We start from the raw sequence: 21,732 nt of genomic DNA, 5'->3' as shown, positions 1-21,732 counted from the left end.
GAGGACATTCTGTGTGAGGTTTTGATGCACTCCGCCACCAAGAAACAGGAATTAAAGGAGTGGGAGGACAGTGAGAAGAGGGACCGAAAGGAGAACACAGCATGCCAGAATGAAGCCACGGAGCAGCTCTTAAACGTTATGGAACGCCAAGTGGACATGCTCCAGGCAATACTAGCACTTCAAACCAAGCAGCTCCGTGCCTGCCCTCCCCTGCAGCTGCTATCGCAAAACTCTTCCCTTGCACCCCCCTAGACACCGCCAGCACACTCTTATGAACTTCCTGGCTCCAGTCTCTACCTGCAGTATTGCACTCCTCCCTCCCCACAGTCCAGCACCACGGACTCCCACTACCCACTGCACTCAACACCCATCCCTCTGCAGTTTGACCCTGCTGAAGTACAGCACCCACTGCATTGTACTCCAAAGGAGAAGGCTGGATATGATCCCTGGACATACACAAATCTGTAGCTATCAGGGGACCCCAATTCCTCTCAAGACCTTCCATTACCCCAATCCTTCCCTTCACCCATTCCCCTCCCTGCTGATGTATTTTTTCGTTTGACTCTCTCCACTGGTTGTCTGCTTTAATAAAAGAATTGTGTTGGTTTGAAAAGACATCTTTATTCTATTAATTGAAAGCAAAAAGAGCACTGCAAAGCAACATACAATTATGTTAAACCCACATATTGCATCATGAGCATCAATCACCTCTTAGCATTACAAGCACTGCAATCCAGAGCATGGCAACAAATACTAAGGGCTTTCAGCTTCAAAATGCTGCCTCAAGGCATCCCTGATCATTATGGCCACACGCTGTGCCCCTCTAATAGCCCTGGTCTCTAGCTGTTCAAACTCAGCCTCCAAGTGTTGAGCCTCTGCGTTCTAGCCCTGAGTGAAGCTTTCAGAGTTCTCTTCACAAATATCATGGAGCGTACAGACCACGGCTATAAGCATAGGAATATTGTCATCAGCCAGGTCCAGCTTCCCATACAGGCATCGCCAGCGGACTTTTAAATGACCAAAAGCACACTCAACAGTCATTCTGCACTTGCTCAGCCTGCTGTTGAACCACTCCTTGCTTCTGTCAAGTTGCCCTGTGTATGGCTTCATAAGCCATGGTATTAAGGGGTAGGCAGGGTCTCCAAGGCTCACAATGGGCATTTTGACTTCCCCTATGGTGACCTTTTGGTCCAGGAAGAAAGTCCCAGCTTGCAGCTTCCTGAACAGGCCAGTGCTCCAAAAGATGCGTCCATCATGCACCTTTCCAGACCAGCCTGAGCTAGTGTCTGTGAAACACCCATGGTGATCCACAAGCACCTGGAGAACCATTGAGAAATACCCCTTGCTATTAATGTACTTGGTGGCTAGGCGGTCTGGTGCCAGACTTGGAATATGCATGCCATCTATCTCCCCTCCACAATTCGGGAAGCCCATTTGTGAAAGCCATCCACAATGTCACACACGTTGCCAAGAGTCACGATCTTTCGGAGCAGGATGCGATTAATGGCCCTGCACACTTCCATCAACACGACTCCAACAGTTGACTTTCCCACTCTGAACTGGGTTAGCGACAGATCGGTAGCAGTCTGGAGTAGCCAGCTTCCACAATGCAATCACTATGTACTTCTCCAGTGACAGGGCAGCTCTCAGATAGCTGTAGTTCCACAGGAGCCAGCAAACAGAGCTGTAAACAGGGGAGTTTGAGTGGGAATTCTGTTGGAGGAGTTTGGGGTGAAGACTAGGAGAACCAGGCAGAGGAACAGAAAGGCTAGTGAAGGGAGTGCATGGTGGTCTGGCAGTGTTTTGGTGCTCGTTGGGGGTTTGGTTTTTGTGTGGGTGGTGGTGTTTTGGTTTGGTTTGGTTTGTGTTTCTTGGACCTACAGGATTTAGGTGGGAAGACTATGACAGATACAGAGGCAGCAGTGGTAGTGACCCAAGCAGTGGAAGACACAATGAAGATGACTTGATGTGGAAGCTGTGGCATGTACATGATCCTAGAGGGGATACCTGAAAAAAAGTTTCGCCTGAATGAAGTGCTGCCTGATAGAGCTGATAGAAGAAAAGATCCGAGGACTGGAGATGCAGGTGGAAACTCTGCTTGAGTTTAGAAGGCGGTCTGAGCAGATGATGGAGCACATGAGGTGGCTGAAGGGAAAAGCTCAGACTTGCAGATGGAAGCAGGACCAAAGAACTCTGAGGGGAGACTGCTGGGTGAGGAAAGTGGACAGTGGAAGCACGTTACTAAGAGAACCAGGCAGAGGAAAAGACGGGCTAGTGGCGGAGAAACAGAGCTCAGGAACAGGTTTGCAGAGTTGGAAAATGAAGAAGGGGCACAGCAGGTGGTCGCTGAAGGTGAGAGGACAAGGAAGAAGAGAAGAGCAGCTAGTCCTATAGGAAGAGGGAAGAGTCAATGGAGGTAACAACAAATGTGAGCCCCAGGAGGATATGGGATGGGTTGCAGAGGATTGCAAGGGAGAATAAGAATCGAGAGGACTTGCAGTCAGAGGAAACAGGATAGATCGGAGAATCGCACCATCACTAGGAAAAGGCAGGTCTACATGACTGGGGACTCCTTACTGAGAAGAATAGACAGGCCTGTAACCAGAGCTGATCCAGAGAACAGAAGGGTGTACTGTCTGCCGGGTGCTAAGATATAGGATGTGGACCTGAGGCTCAAGAGGATCCTAACGGGAGCAGGAAAGAATCCACTGATTGTCCTTCATGTGAGAACAAATGATACAGGTAGATGCTCGCTGGAACGTATCAAGGGAGACTATGTCAAGCTGGGGAAGACGCTTAAGGAAATCGAGGCTCAGGTGATCTTCAGTGGGATTCTGCCTGTTCCGAGAGAAGGGCAACAAAGGTGTGACAAGATTATGATGATCAACAGATGGCTCAGGCAGTGGTACTATAAGGAGGCCTTTGGGATGTATGGCCACTGGGAGGCATTCATGGACAGAGGACTGTTCTCTGGGGATGGATTTCACCTGAATAGGGAGGGAAATAGACTTCTAGGATGGAGGCTGGCACAACTGATTAAGAGACCTTTAAACTAGCAATTTGGGGGAAATGGTTGGGAGATGTCCAGGTAATCTCCAAGCTGGATTTTAACAATGAGAAGGAAGAAAATGAAGAAAGAAAGGATACAGCTGTGGGCAGGAGAATTGACATAAGGAGGAAAGATAGTGTAGATACCAGTCTAATAGGTGATACTAGCGGTAGAATATCTGTGCCCAATCGGGTAAAGTAGTGATGGAATGGATAAGATAGAGTCAGTCTGGGCAAAAATCACACTGGGGAAGAAAGCTACTAGAGCATCCCCTGGGATAGTGCTTGAGGTGTGCTACAGACCACCAGGATCTGATCTGGATATGGAGAGAGAGCTCTTAAATGTTTTTAATGAAGTAAATACTAATGGGAATTGTGTGATTATGGGAAACTTTAACTTCCCAGATATAGGCTGGAGGACAAGTGCTAGTAATAATAATAGGGCTCAGATTTTTCTGGATGCGATAGCTGATGGATTCCTTCACCAAGTAGTTGCTGAACCAACAAGAGGGGATGCTATTTTAGATTTGGTTTTGGTGACCAGTGAGAACCTCATAGAATAAATGGTTGTAGGGGACAACCTTGGTTCAAGCAATCATGAGCTAATTCAGTTCAAACTAAATGGAAGGATAAACAAAAATAGATCTGGGACTAGCGTTTTTTATTTCAAGAGGGCTAACTTTAAAAATTTAAGGAAATTAGTTAGGGAAGTGGATTGGACTGAAGAACTTCTGGATCTGTAGTATGCATGGCCTTGGAAAAAATTTTGAAGAAGAAAGTAGTTAAGGACATTGAGGTCAGTGGCAATTGGGACAAAACACAACATGGTTTTACAAAAGGTAGATCGTGCCAAACCAATCTGATCTCCTTCTTTGAGAAGGTAACAAATTTCTTAGACAAAGGAAACACAGTGGATCTAATTTACCTCGATTTCACGAAGGCATTTGATACAGTTCCACATGAGGAATTATTAGCTAAATTGGAAAAGATGGGGATCAATATGAAAATTGAAAGATGGAAAAGGAACCAGTTAAAGGGGAGACTACAATGGGTCACACGGAAAGGTGAACTGTCAGGCGAACTGTCAGGCTGTAGGGAGGTTACTAGTGGAGTTCCTCAGGGATCGGTTCTGGGACCAATCTTATTTAATCTTTTTATTACTGAATTTAGCACAAAAAGTGGGAGTGTGCTAATAAAGTTTGCGGATGACACAAAGCTGGGAGATATCGCCAATACAGAGAAGGACCAGGATATCATACAGGAAGATCTGAATGACCTTGTAAACTGGAGTAATAGTAATAGGATGAAATTTAATAGTGAAAAGTGCAAGGTCATGCATTTAGGGATTAACAATAAGAACTTTTGTTATAAGCTGGAGACACATCAGTTGGAAGTAACAGAGGAGGAGAAGGACCTCGAAGTATTGGTTGATCGCAGGATGACTGTGAGCCGCCAATGTGATATGGCTGTGAAGAAAGCTAATGCAGTCTTGGGATGCATCAGGGGAGGTATTTCCAGTAGAGATAAGGAAGCATTAGTACCGTTATACAAGGTACTGGTGAGACCTCATCTGGAATACTGTGTGCAGTTCTAGTCTCCCATGTTTAAGAAGGACGAATTCAAACTGGACCAGGTACAGAGAAGAGCTACCAGAATGATCCAAGGAATGGAAAACCTGTCTTATGAAAGGAGACTCAAAGAGCTTGGCTTGTTTAGCCTAACCAAAAGAAGGCTGAAGGGAGATATGAGTGCTCTCTATAAATATATCAGAGGGATAAATGCCAGGGAGGGAGAGGAATTATTTATGCTCATTACCAATGTGGACACAAGAACAAATGAATATAAACTGGCCATCAGGAAGTTTAGACTTGAAATTAGATGAAGGTTTCTAACTATTAGAGGAGTGAAGTTCTGGAAGAGCCTTCCAAGGGGAACAGTGGAGGCAAAAGACATATCTGGCTTCAAGACTAAGCTTGATAAGTTTATGGAAGGGATGGTATGATGGGATAGCCTAATTTCAGCAATTAACTAATCTTTGACTATTAGTGGTAAATATGTCCACTGGCCTGTGATGGGATGTTAGATGGGGCGGGATCTGAATTACTACAGAGAATTCTTTCCTGGGTGTCTGGCTGGTGAGTCTTACCAACATGCTCAGGGTTTTGCTGATTGCCATATTTGGGGTCAGAAGGAATTTTCCTCCAGGGCAGATTGGCAGAGGCCCTGGGGGGTTTTCGCTTTCCTCTGCAGTGTGGGGCACGGGTCACTTGCTAGAAGATTCTCTGCACCTTGAAGTCTTTAAAGCACGATTTGAGGACTTCAGTAGCTCAGACATAGGCTAGGGGTTTGATATAGGAGTGGGTGGATGAGATTCTGTGGCCTGTGCTGTGCAGGAGATCAGACTAGACGATCATAATGGTCCCTTCTGACCTTAAAGTCTATGATTCTATGTTTCTTGTATCCTTGCGCCACAGGGCTGGGACGAGCTCATCTCTCAGTCCCATGAATGTGGCTTTTCTCATCTAAAAGTACTGCAGTCACTGCTCATCATTCCAGACGTGCATCACGATGTGCTCCCACCACTCAGTGCTTGTTTCCCAAGCCCAAAAGGAGCGTTCCACTGTGGTCAGCATCTCCGTGAATGCCACAAGCAATCTCGAGTTGTAGCTACTGTGCGTGGCAAGATCAATGCTGCACTCCTCTTGCCTTTGTAGTTTAAGGAATAACTCCCCTGTCACTTGTGACATGTTAGTCAGAGCGAGCAGCATACTGGTCAGCAGTTCGGGATCCATTCCTGTAACCTGAAGAGGCAGGGCACGCAGTACACAAACCATTGAAAGATGGCGCCAAATGCAGATGGAAGCACAAGAATTTCTGGGATGCGAAGCAATGCAACACAGGTCATTGGAACAGGACCCAGGATGCCCCCGCGACCCCCTCCACCTTCCCACAAGTCTTACCAGCAGAAGAGAAAGAGGTGTTCTGTGGGACAGCTGCACGGCTTCGAATACTGCTGCAAGTGCCACAAGTGTGAAAACGATATTGCACAGGCAGCTGACAGTGTGAATACACAACAGCGGTATCCCTTCAGTGTTCTCTGAGCAGCACTGTAACTGCTGGTGCTGTAACTTTGCCAGTGTAGCTGTGCCCTTATAGATCACCTTGGAATTTGGCCCACAGAGTCTAAGAGAGTAAAATCTGGTGGAATTTACCTGTTGAAGAGCCAGAGGAGAGGGGTGTATTTTAACCTACACCACGGATGGGCAACCTTTGGCCCACTGCGCCGGTTTATTTACCTGCTGCGTCTGCAGGTTCGGCGGATTGCGGCTCCCTCTGGCCGCGGTTCACCGTCTGAGGCCAATGGGGGCTGTGGGAAGCAGCGCGGGCCGAGGGATGTGCTGGCCACCGCTTCCCGCGACCCCCCTTGGCCTGGAGCGGGAAACCGCGGCCAGAGGGAGTCGCGATCGGCCGAATCTGCGGACGTGGCTGGTAAACAAAACGGCACGGCCCGCCAGGGGGCTTGCCCTGGCGAGCTGCGTGCCAAAGGTGGCCGATCCTTGACCTACACCTTTAGGTGCTTTTCCTGTCACATCCCTCTCTTCCCTTTTTTTTTTTTTTTGACAAATTCCACCAACATAGACTTCCTTACACTTTCTAGGCTTAGTTCAAAAGTGATGCGTTAAGGGATACAAGTTACAAGTTGATAAATGGATGTGGGTCTAAGGAAACCTGAATCTAACTCAGTATTGTTAACCACAAGCATTCAAAAAACAAGGGTCAGGCCTCCCAAAAGTCTTGAGACTGACTGAAAAAAATCATGTTTTTTTTTTTTAAAATAATAAATTTGTGGTTCTTTTTATTTCACTTCTGGTTTTATGCCTTTCAGGTTCATGTTTTCAAGCTTTTTTCTCTGCAATCCTGAGGACTGGAAACTTACTCTTATTTCAATAAAAGTTGAGATTTTCATGTAATCATTTGACTCCAGAAACTGGTGCTTTAAGAAAAACCCCAAATATTATGAGACTCCCAAGAAAGTCATGGAAGTTTGCAACTCTGATAACTGCCTTCAAGCTGATGTAACTTACATGTTAAAGAAGTTAGGGAAATGTTTAAGTTACACCAGATGACACTAACCTCTGAAACTGGCCTTAAATCAGTAAAGACCATTAAGACAATGAAAAGATTATGGGTGGGATTTTGAAGTCAAAGGGAGTTTTATTACTGACAACAATGGGAGCAAAGTAATAACAACACTGAATACTTTTGAAAATCCCACCCTCTAAACCAGTGGTCTCAAAGTTTTGTATTGGTGACCCCTGTCACATAGCAAGCCTCTCTGAGTGTGACCCTCCTTATAAATTAAAAATAATTTTTATATATTTAACACCATTATAAATGCTGGAGGCAAAGCGAGGTTTGGGATGGAGGTTGACAGCTCGCGACCCCCCATGTAATAACCTCGTGACCCCCAAGGGGTCCCAACCCCGTTTGAGAACCTCTGCTCTAAACATACACGAATTTAAAAAAAAATAAACACACAGTTGCTACTCACTTGTATCTAAAGTGTTAAAGGCAAAAAAATGTACTTGACCTGTATAACCCAACTGAAGAATAATTTAAACTCCATTTGAAGACAAAGGCACTGTAAAGGTATATAACAGAGGCCATAATTTGTCCTATAGAGTCTTCATTATTGTTGAAGAAGATATATGAGAAACAAAGAGCCCAGTTTGAGTTTGCAGGGCTGACAGCTAGAAAAAAAAAATCTTTCACTCATGATTTGCAACTCAGGTTGTCATAAACAGATAGTTAAGGGTTAATAGTTAAGGGTTAATAGAACAGGAGTACCTCATAACTCTTTTGCCTGTAAAGGGTTAACAAGATCAGTGAGCCTGGCTGTCACCTTACCAGAGGACCAATCGGGGGACAGGATACTTTCAAATCTTGAGGGAGGGAAGTTTTTGTGTGTGCTGTTAGATTTTGGTTGTTGTTCTCTCTGGGTTCTGAGAGCGACCAGACGTGCAACCAGGTTTCTCTCCAATCTCTCTGATACAGGTGCTTATGTGCTCAGAATAGTAAGTACTAGGTAAATAGGGCGAGTTAGGCTTATGTTTGTTTTCTTTATTTGCAAATGTGTATTTGGCTGGAAGGAGTTCAAATTTGTATTTTGCTGAAAGGATTTTAATTTGTACTTGTATACTTAGGCTGGGAGGGTATTCCCAGTGTCTATAGCTGAAAGACCCTGTAATATGTTTCATCTTAAATTTACAAAGATAATTTTTACTGTTTTTTCTTTCTTTAATTAAAAGCTTTTCTTGTTTAAGAACCTGATTGGTTTTTTTTATTCTGGTGTGAGACCCCAGGGGACGGGGTCTGGATCCACCAGGGAATTGGTGGGGAGAAAGGAGGGAAGAGGGAGAGAAAGGTTAATTTCTCTCTGTGTTAGGATTACTTTCTCTCTCAGGGAGAGTCTGGGAGGGGGAGAGAGAAAGAGGGGGGAAGGCGAATTTTCCTCTCTGTTTTAAGATTCAAGGAGTTTGAATCACAGTAATCTTCCAGGGTAACCCAGGGAGGGGAAGCCTGGGAGAGGCAACGGTGAGGGAAAGGGTTTGCTTTCCTTGTGTTAAGATCCAGAGGGACTGGGTCTTGGGGGTCCCCGGGCAAGGTTTTGGGGGGACCAGAGTGTACCAGGCACTGGAATTCCTAGTTGGTGGCAGCGCTACAAGTACTAAGCTGGTAATTGAGCTTAGAGGAATTCATGCTGGTACCCCATCTTTCGGACACTAAGGTTGAGAGTGGGGAATTATACCATGACACATGTGTGTTCAGTTTACAAATGAAAAAGCATTAAACAAAAATGTTCAAGTTAGTTTTCTGATTAGAATTGCATTTTAAGGACAGCATATCCCAGAACTATTTGGTATATTGTTCAAAATAGGCTCTCTCTTTTGCACATGTCCACTAAGCAGGACTTTTCTGTTGTGCAAGTCTAGGTTGGAAATGGACTGGAGCTAGACAGGGCATCCTTGGCATTTTTTCCTTTTTATTCAACAACTTACATACTCTATGATAGTGGTAATATGTTTTACCTCCAACTGGGAGCATTCATTTATCTGTTGTAATAACACCTTGCTGGGCTGTTGTACTGTTCCTTTTGAGTTCTCTTAAAGCTTATGATAGACTATTAATGATCTGTTGCATTGAACACATCTGGGGCAAACTCCTCAGCAAAATTTACCAAGTTATTACATGTGTGTTGCCCCTGCAGCTCTACAGAGTGACTAGGATATGTGTCACATGGTTGACTGATCCTTAAGCGGTAGCTGGGCTCAGTCACATCTGCTCCAGATTAGCTACTATTCCTTCCCTCTCACCCCCACTCTCCAAACTGGACTTGATCAGGTGGGTGATTTCTTTAAAAGGGATGAGAACTCAGTATGAAGAGTGTGGAACCAGAGAAAGTTGGTAGGCTCCTGTGAAAGGCCCTGAATGAGGGTCTGCAGGAGACTGAGGGGATTCTAGGGAAAGAGCCTGGGAGTCAGGGCTCTGAGAGCCTGACAGTTAACCCAGAACAGATGAGGAACGAAGTCCAGGGTAGGTTAAAGAGGAAACCAAGTGGAGAGAAAGTACTTTGCATTGGTTGGGACTTTTGTTTGTACTTGTTACCCTGAAAGGGAACTGAACTCAAAATGACCCAGCCAGAGCGCTCAGCCACACCTCAAATGAAGCAAAATTATGGCAGGGAGGGCACACAGTACAACACTGAGTCAACAGGGGGCACTACAGGGCAGGTATGCCCTGTGACAGTATATTAGAAGGGGGGGGGGGAATCTATCAAAACGACTTCAGAAATTGAGGACACTGTATGCAAGAGCTACCTTCTTAATGTTCTGAAAGGAATAGCATAATTTTCTGCAAAATAATAAATCTCAAAACCCATTGGTGAAATTTTCTTTTAAAACTGTTTTTTAATATCTCATTCGGTTTACCAGGAGTAAGAGGTATACATTTATACTTACCTATACTTCTATTATACTTTTGTCCAGCTTTAAAATACAATAAAAGTAATTATTCTGTGTAAACTGAAAATTCAGAAAAATGGCTAATTATGCTACATGGATTAAATGTAGAGTGGCTGTGCATATATTTGTCTAAAACCTGTGGCGGGTGCCTTGGGTCAATATTGACTTAGGGATTCCTAATGTATTTTTACAACATCTAATTCTGAGAGCAAAGTGTGTGCTGCAGAGAACATTTGGTATCAAAATAATTAATCTGATTTCTTTGCAAACAAACAGAACACAAGTCCATTGGTAAACATTTAAACAGCTTAGAGCAAACATATTCTACATGTCATATAATTTATTATCAAGTACTCCAGACTCCTAACTATTTAATTAAAACAAAGTCCTAGTCTATTCTTTGCTTGCATGGATCCAAATACTTATTCTGGGCTGTTAATATCAGACTGTATATCAGTTTAATGCATAACTTATCCTTTCAGCATCAAAACATGAAAACATAAAAGAATTAAATACAAAAGTAAGGACACTGGGTTAGCTTTAAGTAAAAATGGTACCCCTTCTGCTCAGCCCCAAAATTACATAGTTGCAGATACAATATAAAAAATTATTTTGTATTACAGATTTTATCTTTAAATATATTTCACATTATATTAATACAGGTGGCACTTCTGAATCTACAACTGATAGACGTCATCTTGCTAAAACTGTAAGAGTGACATCGATAAAATTAGAACTCCACGTAAAGCCCTATCTACCATTACTATTCAACTGTCTATAAACCGCACAATTTTAACTCAGTTGTGGCTAAACAGGTGTCCACTTGTCAGGAGCCTAGGTTACAATACTGTTCTAACTGTTGTTCTAAGGGTCTGATTCTGCAGTCACCTTCAGAAGAAACTTTGGAGTATACAAAGAACCAAGTGCTGTTATTTCATCTTCAAACATCAGAAACACATCACACAAAACATAATAATGCCAAATTCAAACCTCCCAAAACCTGGAAACACAAAATAAAACTACATTTCTACATATATCACCTATCACATTTCTGCCCACAGACAATCATATACCTTCCATCTCTTATAAACCAAACCTACTCAGCCATGGACTCAAGATGACACCCACTCAACTTTAACTTTGCCCTTTGTTTGAGGCCATTGTTCCTTTGTGATTAACGTTTACTTCTGACTGTGAGTTTTAATCTCCTTTTATTTTTCATAAGAGACAATAACCAATTTTAAGGTAAGATTTGTTTGTAGTATTACAAATGTGAACTTTAATATGATCTTAGCAGACATTTCTATCAATGAGGCTCCTTGGATGATGGGTCATTAGCTGGCTGGATGCTACTCTCTGGCATGTATATTACTTTGCATTGCTCTGTATCTAGGAGATGTGGGTTTGTTTTTTTAAACTTTCATGACATTCCACACAGGACCAAGTTAAGGTTGACTGGGCATGAAGTTTATTGACCTCCATATAGGCACAGGTGTCCATGCCATTGAATCACACTGCAAGATCAGATCCTTTGACACCTACGCAAGTAAAATGGGTATTTACGCATCTAAGAGCGGATCTGAACATCCAATATGGATGATCCATTTAGGTCTATTTATGTTGGAAAGCCGAGCCCACGTCTGTTCCATTATAACAATTGCTATGTTCTAATTATATTTATAACATACGATAACCCAGCGTTCAAACTCTGCAACACACAAGACTGCATTAATAATTTGTCAGGTGCTAAGAGCCACACACAGCTGCAGATTTGCATGCATACACATAGTATTTAAAAATCAAAAATAAGGGCACACAACCACAAAATTTACTTGCACTTGTACCTTGTTAGATTAATAGAAACATTTTGTGGTTTGAGTTTGCTGGCAATAAACACTGTAGATGATCATCTTTGTTCTCTTTCTGCACTTACAAGGAGAGAAAACCTATGGCTACATTTGCCCCTCAGGCCACATTTTGGGTAACCCTACCTTAAAATAAAGCAGTAACAGGTGCCTATAAAGTATTAATCCCTATCAAAAACCCTCTCCATCCCATCGAGTACTAGATTAAAAGCCATTTAATCCCATTAATTTCACATAGCCACTTTAATAACCTTACCTGAACAGTACGTCCTGCATTGATGTGCTCTTCGTGTAATCTGTCCCACAGTCTGCACTTCTGATACTACATAAAGAAAAAATACTCTGTATAACTGCTAGAAAAGAAACTTTATCACTCAATAATTATTTTACATTTCTGTAGTTTGCAGTAATAACAGGGCCAAACTCTTCCTGGTGCAAAGCCAGGGAAGTAAATAGATCTTCACGAGGGATTAATTTGGTTCACTATATTTTCATTCATCCTAACATAACCAGAGACCTTGTATTAGTTTTCAACAACAAATAGACTTAATAGAGTTCTGGTAATGTTACAGTATATTTCCATTAATGAACAGCAGAGAGATGACAGCAAGCAGTGAAGAACATAGGGGGGAGAGCTGTACCAGTCATGCCTGTTACAAAACAACAAGCTACCAGATGTTATTTTTATATAGAGAATTACGTTCCCTTCAAGAGACTGCACATGCCATTTAATTTTAATACTTTAAAACAGTTACAAACATGGGCCCCAATCCAAAAAAGATGATCACATGCACGAAGCCCTACTGACTTCAGCAGGGGCCATCCATGCAGCATTCTTTACCAGACTGGGGCCACAGCAATGACTCAAATGATAAATACCCCGGATATCAAAATCATCATACAAAGCTTTTCATCAGTTAAATAAATCAATCCTTGCTACTGACAGTTCACAAAAAGCTACCACAGAGACACTCCTACCATAAAAGCAAATCTCTTAACAAAAAATAATTTTACCAGCAAACAATACAAACTGGGATTTTTGGTAAATACAATTAAAACATTAAATAATGTATTAAATGAAATAAGAGAAAATACAGGCTCACGTATGAACATTTTTAGTCATTTAAATGACAGAGGAAAACAACAGCATAGGTTTTAATCAAAAATATGAGTTGCCATTTTAAGTAACATTAATTCTTTCAGTATCTTCATAAATCATCCTCTCAATAGCATATTTTATCTACCCTCTATCTTTTATTTGTGTTATTTTTAATTTTTTTAATTTTTTATTTTTAATTTAAGATCAACTCAAAATATTCCAAAGTCCTGACTCTCCTAACCATCATATAAGGAATCAGGAGTTACTTCTCAATTTAGAGAGTATGTTAGAGAGAAAAGGTCCTTCATACTAAGATTTTGCACAGTATTAAGAAAAAAAATAATAGTTTGAGGTCAATTAAATTAAATCAGAAGGACCATTTAAAAAAAAAAGAGTATTAGGAACACCTGCATAACTCGTTATGCTGATAAAATCATTGTTCTTTAATAAAAATTAGAGAAGGGACTGAACCAACACCCTAAATTCTGCAGTTTATGCTATCTATTAAATAATGACAAACCTGACCTACACTATATTTTCTAAAAAAAACTATTCAGCTGATTGTAACATAATGTAATTTGCCACATCAATTCAATACCATTAAACCATGAAAAAAAACTGTTCTCCAAATGTACACGATCACAGAATTTCTTCAAAAAGCACTTATTCCTCCTTATACTTCCCATAAGAAATGCTGAGACATCTTGCTTTGCTTTACACATTAAGAGTGCTATTATACTGTATCAAGTATCAGAGGGGTAGCCGTGTTAGTCTGGATCTGTAAAAGCAGCAAAGAATCCTGTGGCACCTTATAGACTAACAGACGTTTTGGAGCATGAGCTTTCGTGGGTGAATACCCACTTCCTCAGATGCATGTAGTGGAAATTTCCAGGGGCAGGTATATATATGCTAGCAAGCAAGCTAGAGATAACGAGGTCAGTTCAATCAGGGAGGATGAGGCCCTGTTCTAGCAGTTGAGGTGTGAAAACCAAGAGAGGAGAAACTGTATTCACCCACGAAAACTCATGCTCCAAAACGTCTGTTAGTCTATAAGGTGCCACAGGATTTTTTGCTGATTATACTGTATGTTATAATATCTAAGATGCTAGTGGTCTCTCTGAAGGTACTTTGAAAGAACCCAGGTGGCTAACATGACTAGAGTAGTGAGCCTGATGGGGAGTGAAAGGATGTGGTCCCTGTATGTTGCCCACTCCAGGTCACCCCTCTGCTCATCATATATGAGTCTATTCACAATGAAGTCAATGTCAAGTTGGATCACAAACCTTAGCTAGAGAATATTGTCACCACCTCTTTCTCTGAAAGAAAGGAAGACTAGTCTTTAGGGCTCTCGATTAATCACAGCTAACTCACGGAATTAACTCAAAAAATCATGATTAAAAAAATTAATCGTGATTAATTGCAGTTTTAATCGTATTGTTAAACAATAGAATACCAACTGAAATGTATTAAATATTTTAGATGTTTTTCTACATTTTCCAATATATTTTGATTTCAGTTACAACACAGAATACAAAGTGTACACTGCTCACTTTATATTATTATTTTTGATGACAAATATATGCACTGTAAAAATGATAAACAAAAGAAACAGTATTTTTCAAGTCACCTCATACAAGTACTGTAGTGCAATCTCTTTATCGTGAAAGTGCAACTTAAATATGTTGATTTTTTTTGTTACATAACTGCACTCAAAAACGAAACAATACAAAACTTTAGAGTCTACAAGTCTGACAAAACGCAGAGGAAGTACCACTGTGAGATTTCTAAAGATAGCAACAGCACTTGACCCAAGGTTTAAGAATCTGAAGTGCCTTCCAAAATCTGAGAGGGATGAGGTGTGGAGCATGCTTTCAGAAGTCTTAAAAGAGCAACACTCCGATGCAGAAACTACAGAAACCAAACCACCAAAAAAGAAAATCAACTTTCTGCTGGTGGCATCTGACTCAGATGATGAAAATGAATATGCATCAGTCCGCACTGCTTTGAATTGTTATTGAGCAATCCAGTCATCAGCACGGATGCATGCCCCCTGCAATGGTGGTTGAAACATGAAGAGACATATGAATCTTTAATGCATCTTGCATGTAAATATCTTGCAACACCAGCTACAACTGCGCCATGAAAACATCTGTTCTCACTTTCAGTTGACATTGTGAAAACAAAACAGGCAGCATTATCTCCTGCAAATATAAACAAACTTGTTTACCTGAGTCATTGGCTGAACAACAAATAGGACTGAGTGGGCTTGTAGGCTCTAACGTTTTACATTGTTTTATTTTTAATGCAATTTTTTTGTACATAATTCTACATTTGTAAGTTCAACTTTGATGATAAAGAGATTGCATTACAGTACTTGTATTAGGTGAACTAAAAAATACTATTCCTTTTGTTTTAAATAGTGCAAATATTTGTAATCAAATATAAAGTGAGCACAGTACACTTTGTATTCTCTGTTATAATCAAAATCAATATATTTGAAAATGTAGAAAACATCCAAAAATATTTAAATAAATGGTATTCTATTATTCTTTAAACATACGATTAATCCTGATTAATCTTTTTAATCACCTGACAGCTCTGCTAATCTTTTTCCTTCACATCTCGACCTGTAGCATATTTAGATGGGTTCTGGGCTGTAACCAGCAACTGGTTCAGCCTCCACCTAGAAATACAACCTACGATGACACCTCTCTAAGAATCTCCTGTTCTATGTCATGCACTTTTGAAAATTCTACTTAACCATGGGTGGTGAGGTGCTGCTGCACCCCCTGGCTTGAAGTGGTTTCCATCATATATGCAGGGTTCACAGTTTGGTTCAATGGCTCTCAGTACCCCCACCATACAAACTGTTCCAGCACCTCTGCTCAAGTTCTGCTCTCTGAGAGTGCAGTTCTGGAAAATGTATCTCACTGTTTAGCTTCTGGTCAGGAAGTTTAGAGGAGGTGCACTGCAGAAGACCATATTCTATTATGCAGAGGCTGCTAGAACTGTGTCACTGACTAAAGAGGAACTTTTTCAAGCACATAGGGCCCAGAGTGATTACTGAATACCACTCAGAGTACTCACCCTCCAGAACACTCAGTGGACTTGGGCAGAACTAACATTCTGTTCTGAAAATCCCCTGTAACCATAAACATGCCCTGAGCCCCAGATGGAGCATGCAGCAAGCCACTTGTGCCCACAAAAACTTTTGAAAATTCCACCATAAGTTACTTGCTCAAGGTCACACAAGAAGTCCATGGCTGAAAGAGAACTCAGATCTCTCAGTTCCCTATCCTGTGCCCTTACCACAAGAGCATGCTTCCTCTATATCAGGGGCTCCCAAATTTGGTTTCCGGCTTGCTCTGTGGCCACTGGGAGCTGTGAGTGGCCATACCTGCGGACGCTCAGGTAAAGAAAGCATCTCGTGGCCTGCCAGGGGCTTACCCGGTACAAGCCGCGAACCAAGTTTGGGAACCCCTGCTCTATATATACACACAGCGTATCATATCCTTCAACCTCTCCTAGTGTTCTCACAGCAGCTATGCTGATCTACCTGAGACTATCACAAATTTTGATATTTGTAAGGGTGTTGTATGAAATAGTCATACTGAAAGGTTTGTGTCAAATATTCATGTTAAATATTACATTCAATACATGTTTTGGGGTAAGAGAGCTTCATATTCAAGCAGTGTGTTTTAGAAAATAATAGTGACCTTCAAGAAAGCCTGACAAAGAATAGAAAGACTGAGTGCTAATTTCTTAGGGAGTGCCCTCTCAAACTCATATTGGTTTAGATTCTCAGAACCCCTGATTATGAGGAGAATTCAAAATATTGTTTTATCATCTTTGAGAAGCAAGAGTCTAACAGGTGGTCTCAAGGTCAAATTTCATTATACATTGATTTTATATTTTCTTCAAACAAGTGATTTAGTAGATTAATTGTCTGGATTATCTCTGGAACCTAAGGTTTAAATCAATATTCATGAAATGAGGTTAGCGACATTGGCTTCCTCATAAGTAAATAATGTTGCTGCTTTAAGCGATTTGGCATAATTAATGATTTTTGCTTAAAAGTAACCTGCAAAATAAAGAAGACTAGATTTTACAAAGTTATCTTTTTACCCCAAGGGGTGATGGGTTTATATGATTAAAATGTAATTCAACAAGAAATACTCTATAGGAAACAGTTTAGTTGTTGGTACTGACAGCCTGCAAGATTGCTGGTGCTAAAATTTATTTCAGTCAAAAAATTATAAAGAGATATATAAAAATGTGATGATTAAAGAGCTATTCCAGCTAATGTATTATTGTTCTGATTGTCTAGTCCAGTGGTGCCTAGCCTTACTACATAGGAGGGACACATAAACCTAAGCACAACCTTGTGTGGGTTAAAGATTCTACACATTTTAATACGATTTAAAGTCACCTGTATTGATTTATATTTTAAGTTCAACTTGTTTCATATGTATTTAAATAGAAACAACCTAGGTACAGTATCGTGTATTTACACACTTGGTGTGAACTAAAATAATGTAAACATGACAAAACGTTAATAATCAGCCATTAGTATATTGTGTTGAAGCAGGCCGTGGGCCTTATGAAATGCTCTAGTGGTCCTTGTATGGATCACAAGCTGGAGGTTGGGCACCCCAGTCTACAATATATGGGATGAGATTACAAATCCAGAAGGGCCATATATGAAATCCTATTAACTCATAAAGCTTCCATCTATAGTATGACCTTCTGAAAGTTTATAATTCTTCAAAGCCTTAGAAATCTTTTCTTAAATGGAAGGGTTAAAGTTTAACTTCGAGTGTGGCTGTACATTGAAAAGCAAAACTGTATAAATGACTCAGCACTTTTGAAAATCAGGTAATACTTTTTTTTTTTAATGTTGGATTCAATTTTGTATATATTGCTATATTTTTCTGTCAACATCCAAGAGTTTTTCTATTCTTCCAGTGTTATTCAGAGTCCCCACAATGTTTTCCACATATTTTTTGTACTTACAGATTTTGTTAAATTCATCACATCAGCAATTGCATTAAAATAACGAGTAACAAATTTGGTAATATCCAGTGCTTTTGACATTAAGTACTATATCCTGTTAGTTAAAGTTGCTGTATTCAGATGGTTGTAAATGCAGACATATCAAGTCTCACTCACTGGGTGCAGGACTCACTCATCAGCGTGCTATCTCACTCTCACACATTCCTAAGCTTATCACACTCATTTTGAATAAATATATAAAGATTTAATATATTTTCACTTGGGCGCTACAGAAGACAATAATACATCCAGGGCCTCAAGCATGGGGCTTAGAGCTTCCAAGTTTGTATACTGTGGTAACCATGGAGACTTCAGGCCCGCATTCTATATTGCATGTGAGAGAGAAGGCTACGCTAGGGGCGGAGGGGTGTGTGTGAGAATACCTGACAGTCAAAAAAATGAGTTTGCCCAAAAAACAAAGCAGGACTTGTCCGAAAGTTTGCAGATTCTGCAAAATACAGTTCAAAATTTAAATCAAACTGGACAAATTCATGTCCTCAGGGATCTCCAAACATCCAGGTTTTTGTTCCAACCAGCAACTAATTGTTTTAATTAAAATCCACTAGTCTGCACAGAATATAAAATTCTCACATGCCCTAGACTTCATGTATGAATTAGGACATTTACATGTTTTGTGTGCATATTAAGCATTGCACATTTTAAAACAAACTATTAAGTGCTGGTTGGATTAAAAATCTGGACTACCAGATGTCGCCAAGGACCAAAGATGAGACTCCCTGTTTCAAGCAGTGACCTAACACACCACTTGGAAAGTCTCATTCTTTGGGGCTGTAAATCTCACTGTTAAGGACAGCCAATCCTTGGCATCTATGTAAATGGCAACAACCCAATGTCATGAATAAAAGTACTGTAAAAAACAAATAAGGTTTTTACATTAGAAACTTTTGACTTTGTCTACGTTATAGAATTTTAGCAAGTTCAACAATCAAGACACTGGAAAGTCACCAGATCCTTGTCTAGATAGCATTAACAGATGCTAATACCTGTGGTGATTTTTTGCAAAACTTCCTAAGTGTACACACAGCCTTAGGTGACTGACAACCTAGTGAAATTATGACATTTCAAAACCAGAGAATGAAAGCTGAGCTGAGAAGGGAAGGGATTTTTAGTCAGTGTTTACAACTCTGCTTTGTTTTGTTTAGGTTATGAAGGAAGAGGGTTTTCTAAGAGTTTGTTTGGGATAGGGAGTTTGCCTCAGGCCTATCAAGCAGAATTTATGTAATTCAATCATTTCAGAAGGTTGACTTTCTAGGATTTTCACGTTTTATGGTCTGATAATTAACAAGACCTAAACAAAACAAAACTCCTGAACTTCAGCTATGGGCTGTGTACAGTACATGAAGCTAGTCAACCAATAATGTTCTGAAAACAGGAAGACAAACTTGTTCTAAATATTGCTAGAAGTTCCTGCTTGTAGAATAAGAAACAAAGGTGATGTAGCTGGAATAAACGGTATAGTCAATACCTGAAAAATAAGATTTGTGTTAAAAACTGCATTAAAGAATTTTCTCTTCTGTAGTCACATTTAACTGCATCATTTAATAGTTTGTACACTACTGTTCTCTACCTAAAAAAAATTAGATACTTTTTCAAAATGCATTAGATTTTGCAATTAAAAACTTAAATTAAGCTTTAACCATAGATAAAGTAGAATGTTTCTACTATGTGGTCACAGAAGCCTGTCACAGAAACAATGTGCAGTTGTACTGTCTGTAATTAAGCTGTTGCTAAGCATGAGTTTCCCTGACAATGATCTTGGACAGAATTCTGGTCGTAGCTGCCTGCTTTATACACAATAAAAGTTAAATCAGCACTGACCTACAGACTCATTTAATCTTAGAGGATATATTTTATATGCATGTTTTCACCAATCACAGAAAAATAGCTTTAAAAAATATGTGTGTGTGAAAGAAACAGAATGGAGAGAAAGAGGAAGGGAGGAAAACCGAAAGAGATTGAAAATAATTGGTAGAAGCCCACCACTGTCTGATTTCACTCAATGGGCATAAATCCTAAGGGCACAATATATTGAACAATCTATAGGCATTCTCAATCAACCAGGTAGTGAAGCAATCTAACTATATTAATAAATTAAACTACCTCATTCCTTCAGAAACTTTACAAACACATTTTGGAGGTGTCATTAACAAAGGGAGACACCAGAAGAAAGTGTGTAGTTCTGGCTATTAAGTCTATAAATAGTGGAAAGTCCAAGTGGCTTCTCTAATAATGCTACAGTGAATGGTTCTTAATTTACATTGTGCGTTTCAAGATTCTAGGAAACATATAGCCTGTAGAAGTAGGGATAATTTTCTCCTATCCCTAAAGAAAGCAAACTCCATGGGTGAATATACTGGTTCTCATCAGTTTTCACTGCTTAAACTGAATATAAAGCTTTGTGCTAAGTGCTTGCCACTTATTTGAAGCCTGTTAGAAAGAGGTTTATAAACCATAAACATCTTTATAACAGGTTCTTCCAGCACTAACATGGTATGGACAATACATATAGGTTGACACTTTGTTCTATTTAGCTTTGTGAAGTAATACTTTTATTGCAACTAAGAAAATACAGAGAGCATATAAAATACCAGTTAAAACATTTTAGCTGTATTTTAACCTTAGACTAATATCTAATACAGGGGTAGGCAAACTACAGCCTGTGGGCTGGAGTCGTTTTAAGCTGTCCCGCAAGCTCCCACTGGGGAGCTGGGTCAGGGCCACACCACGCCTAGGAGCCGGAGAAGGGACATGTCACTGCTTCCGGGAGCCACTTAAGATAAGCACTGCTCAGAGCCTGCACCCCTGAGCCCCTCCCCACACCCCAACCCCCTGCTCCAGCCCTGATCCCCCTCCTGTTCTCCAAACCCCTAGTACCAGCACAGAGCACCCTCCTGCACCCCAAATCTCTCATCCGCAGACCCACCCCAGAGCCTGCACCCCCAGCCAGAAACTGCACCCCTTCCCACACCCCTGCCCCAGTCCAGATCCCCCTCCAAAACCCCTGGTCCCAGCCCAGAGCCTGCATCCTCAGACAGAGCCCTCAACCCCTCCTGCACCCCAACCCCAATTTTCTAAGCATTCATGGCCCGCATTACAATTTATATTCCCTGACGTGGCCCTTGGGGCAAAAAGTTTGTCCACTTCTGACCTAATATGTAAGCCACAAATATTTCATCCTGCTTAAGTCTATTAGTATGAGAAAGGGAATGGTGAAACTTAAGCCTTAGTTCTGCATTACTCTATTCAATAGGTGGTCTGTCCACCCTTGGCTTTTATTACAAGACAGTCTCTTATATCTATGCATTTCTTTCAAATGGGAGGCAGTGCTTTTTTAGTTTGTTTTGATGTGTGTTGGATGGTTGTTCTACTGAAAAAAATTCCATTCTAAACTTCCTTCCAGTGGAAACAGTTATGTCAATATTCATTCACACACTGCATTATCCATTATGCCATCACTGAAACACAGCTCACCAATAGCTTTAGAAGAGTTACAGCACCTCCTGTAACCTTCAAATTTAACAATGGACACCAGATATTCCTTTTTTAGGGCTTCTCCTTTCCTCAATTTTATTTATTATACAGGGAGCTGGTAGCACCACGTAAGTTAAGGTTGCCCAAAACTTCC

The 21,732-nt window shown here is 40.7% G+C and overlaps 1 protein-coding gene across 6 annotated transcripts in view; it reads right to left on the bottom strand.

Annotated features, from left to right (window-relative positions):
* The window catches only part of STX17 (syntaxin 17), a 121,423-nt gene that overhangs the window by 56,153 nt on the left and 43,538 nt on the right, over positions 1-21,732 (bottom strand). For all 6 annotated transcript variants that reach the window (XM_050938252.1, XM_050938255.1, XM_050938251.1 and 3 more), the window contains one exon: positions 12,192-12,257. In XM_050938252.1, coding sequence (XP_050794209.1) covers positions 12,192-12,257 — 66 coding nt within the window. The remainder of the gene's footprint in view (positions 1-12,191; positions 12,258-21,732) is intronic.

The sequence above is a fragment of the Gopherus flavomarginatus genome, chromosome 2 (genome assembly GCF_025201925.1).
Source record: "Gopherus flavomarginatus isolate rGopFla2 chromosome 2, rGopFla2.mat.asm, whole genome shotgun sequence".
Taxonomy (NCBI): domain Eukaryota; kingdom Metazoa; phylum Chordata; order Testudines; family Testudinidae; genus Gopherus; species Gopherus flavomarginatus.
This window is presented reverse-complemented; position numbering and strand designations above follow the sequence as displayed.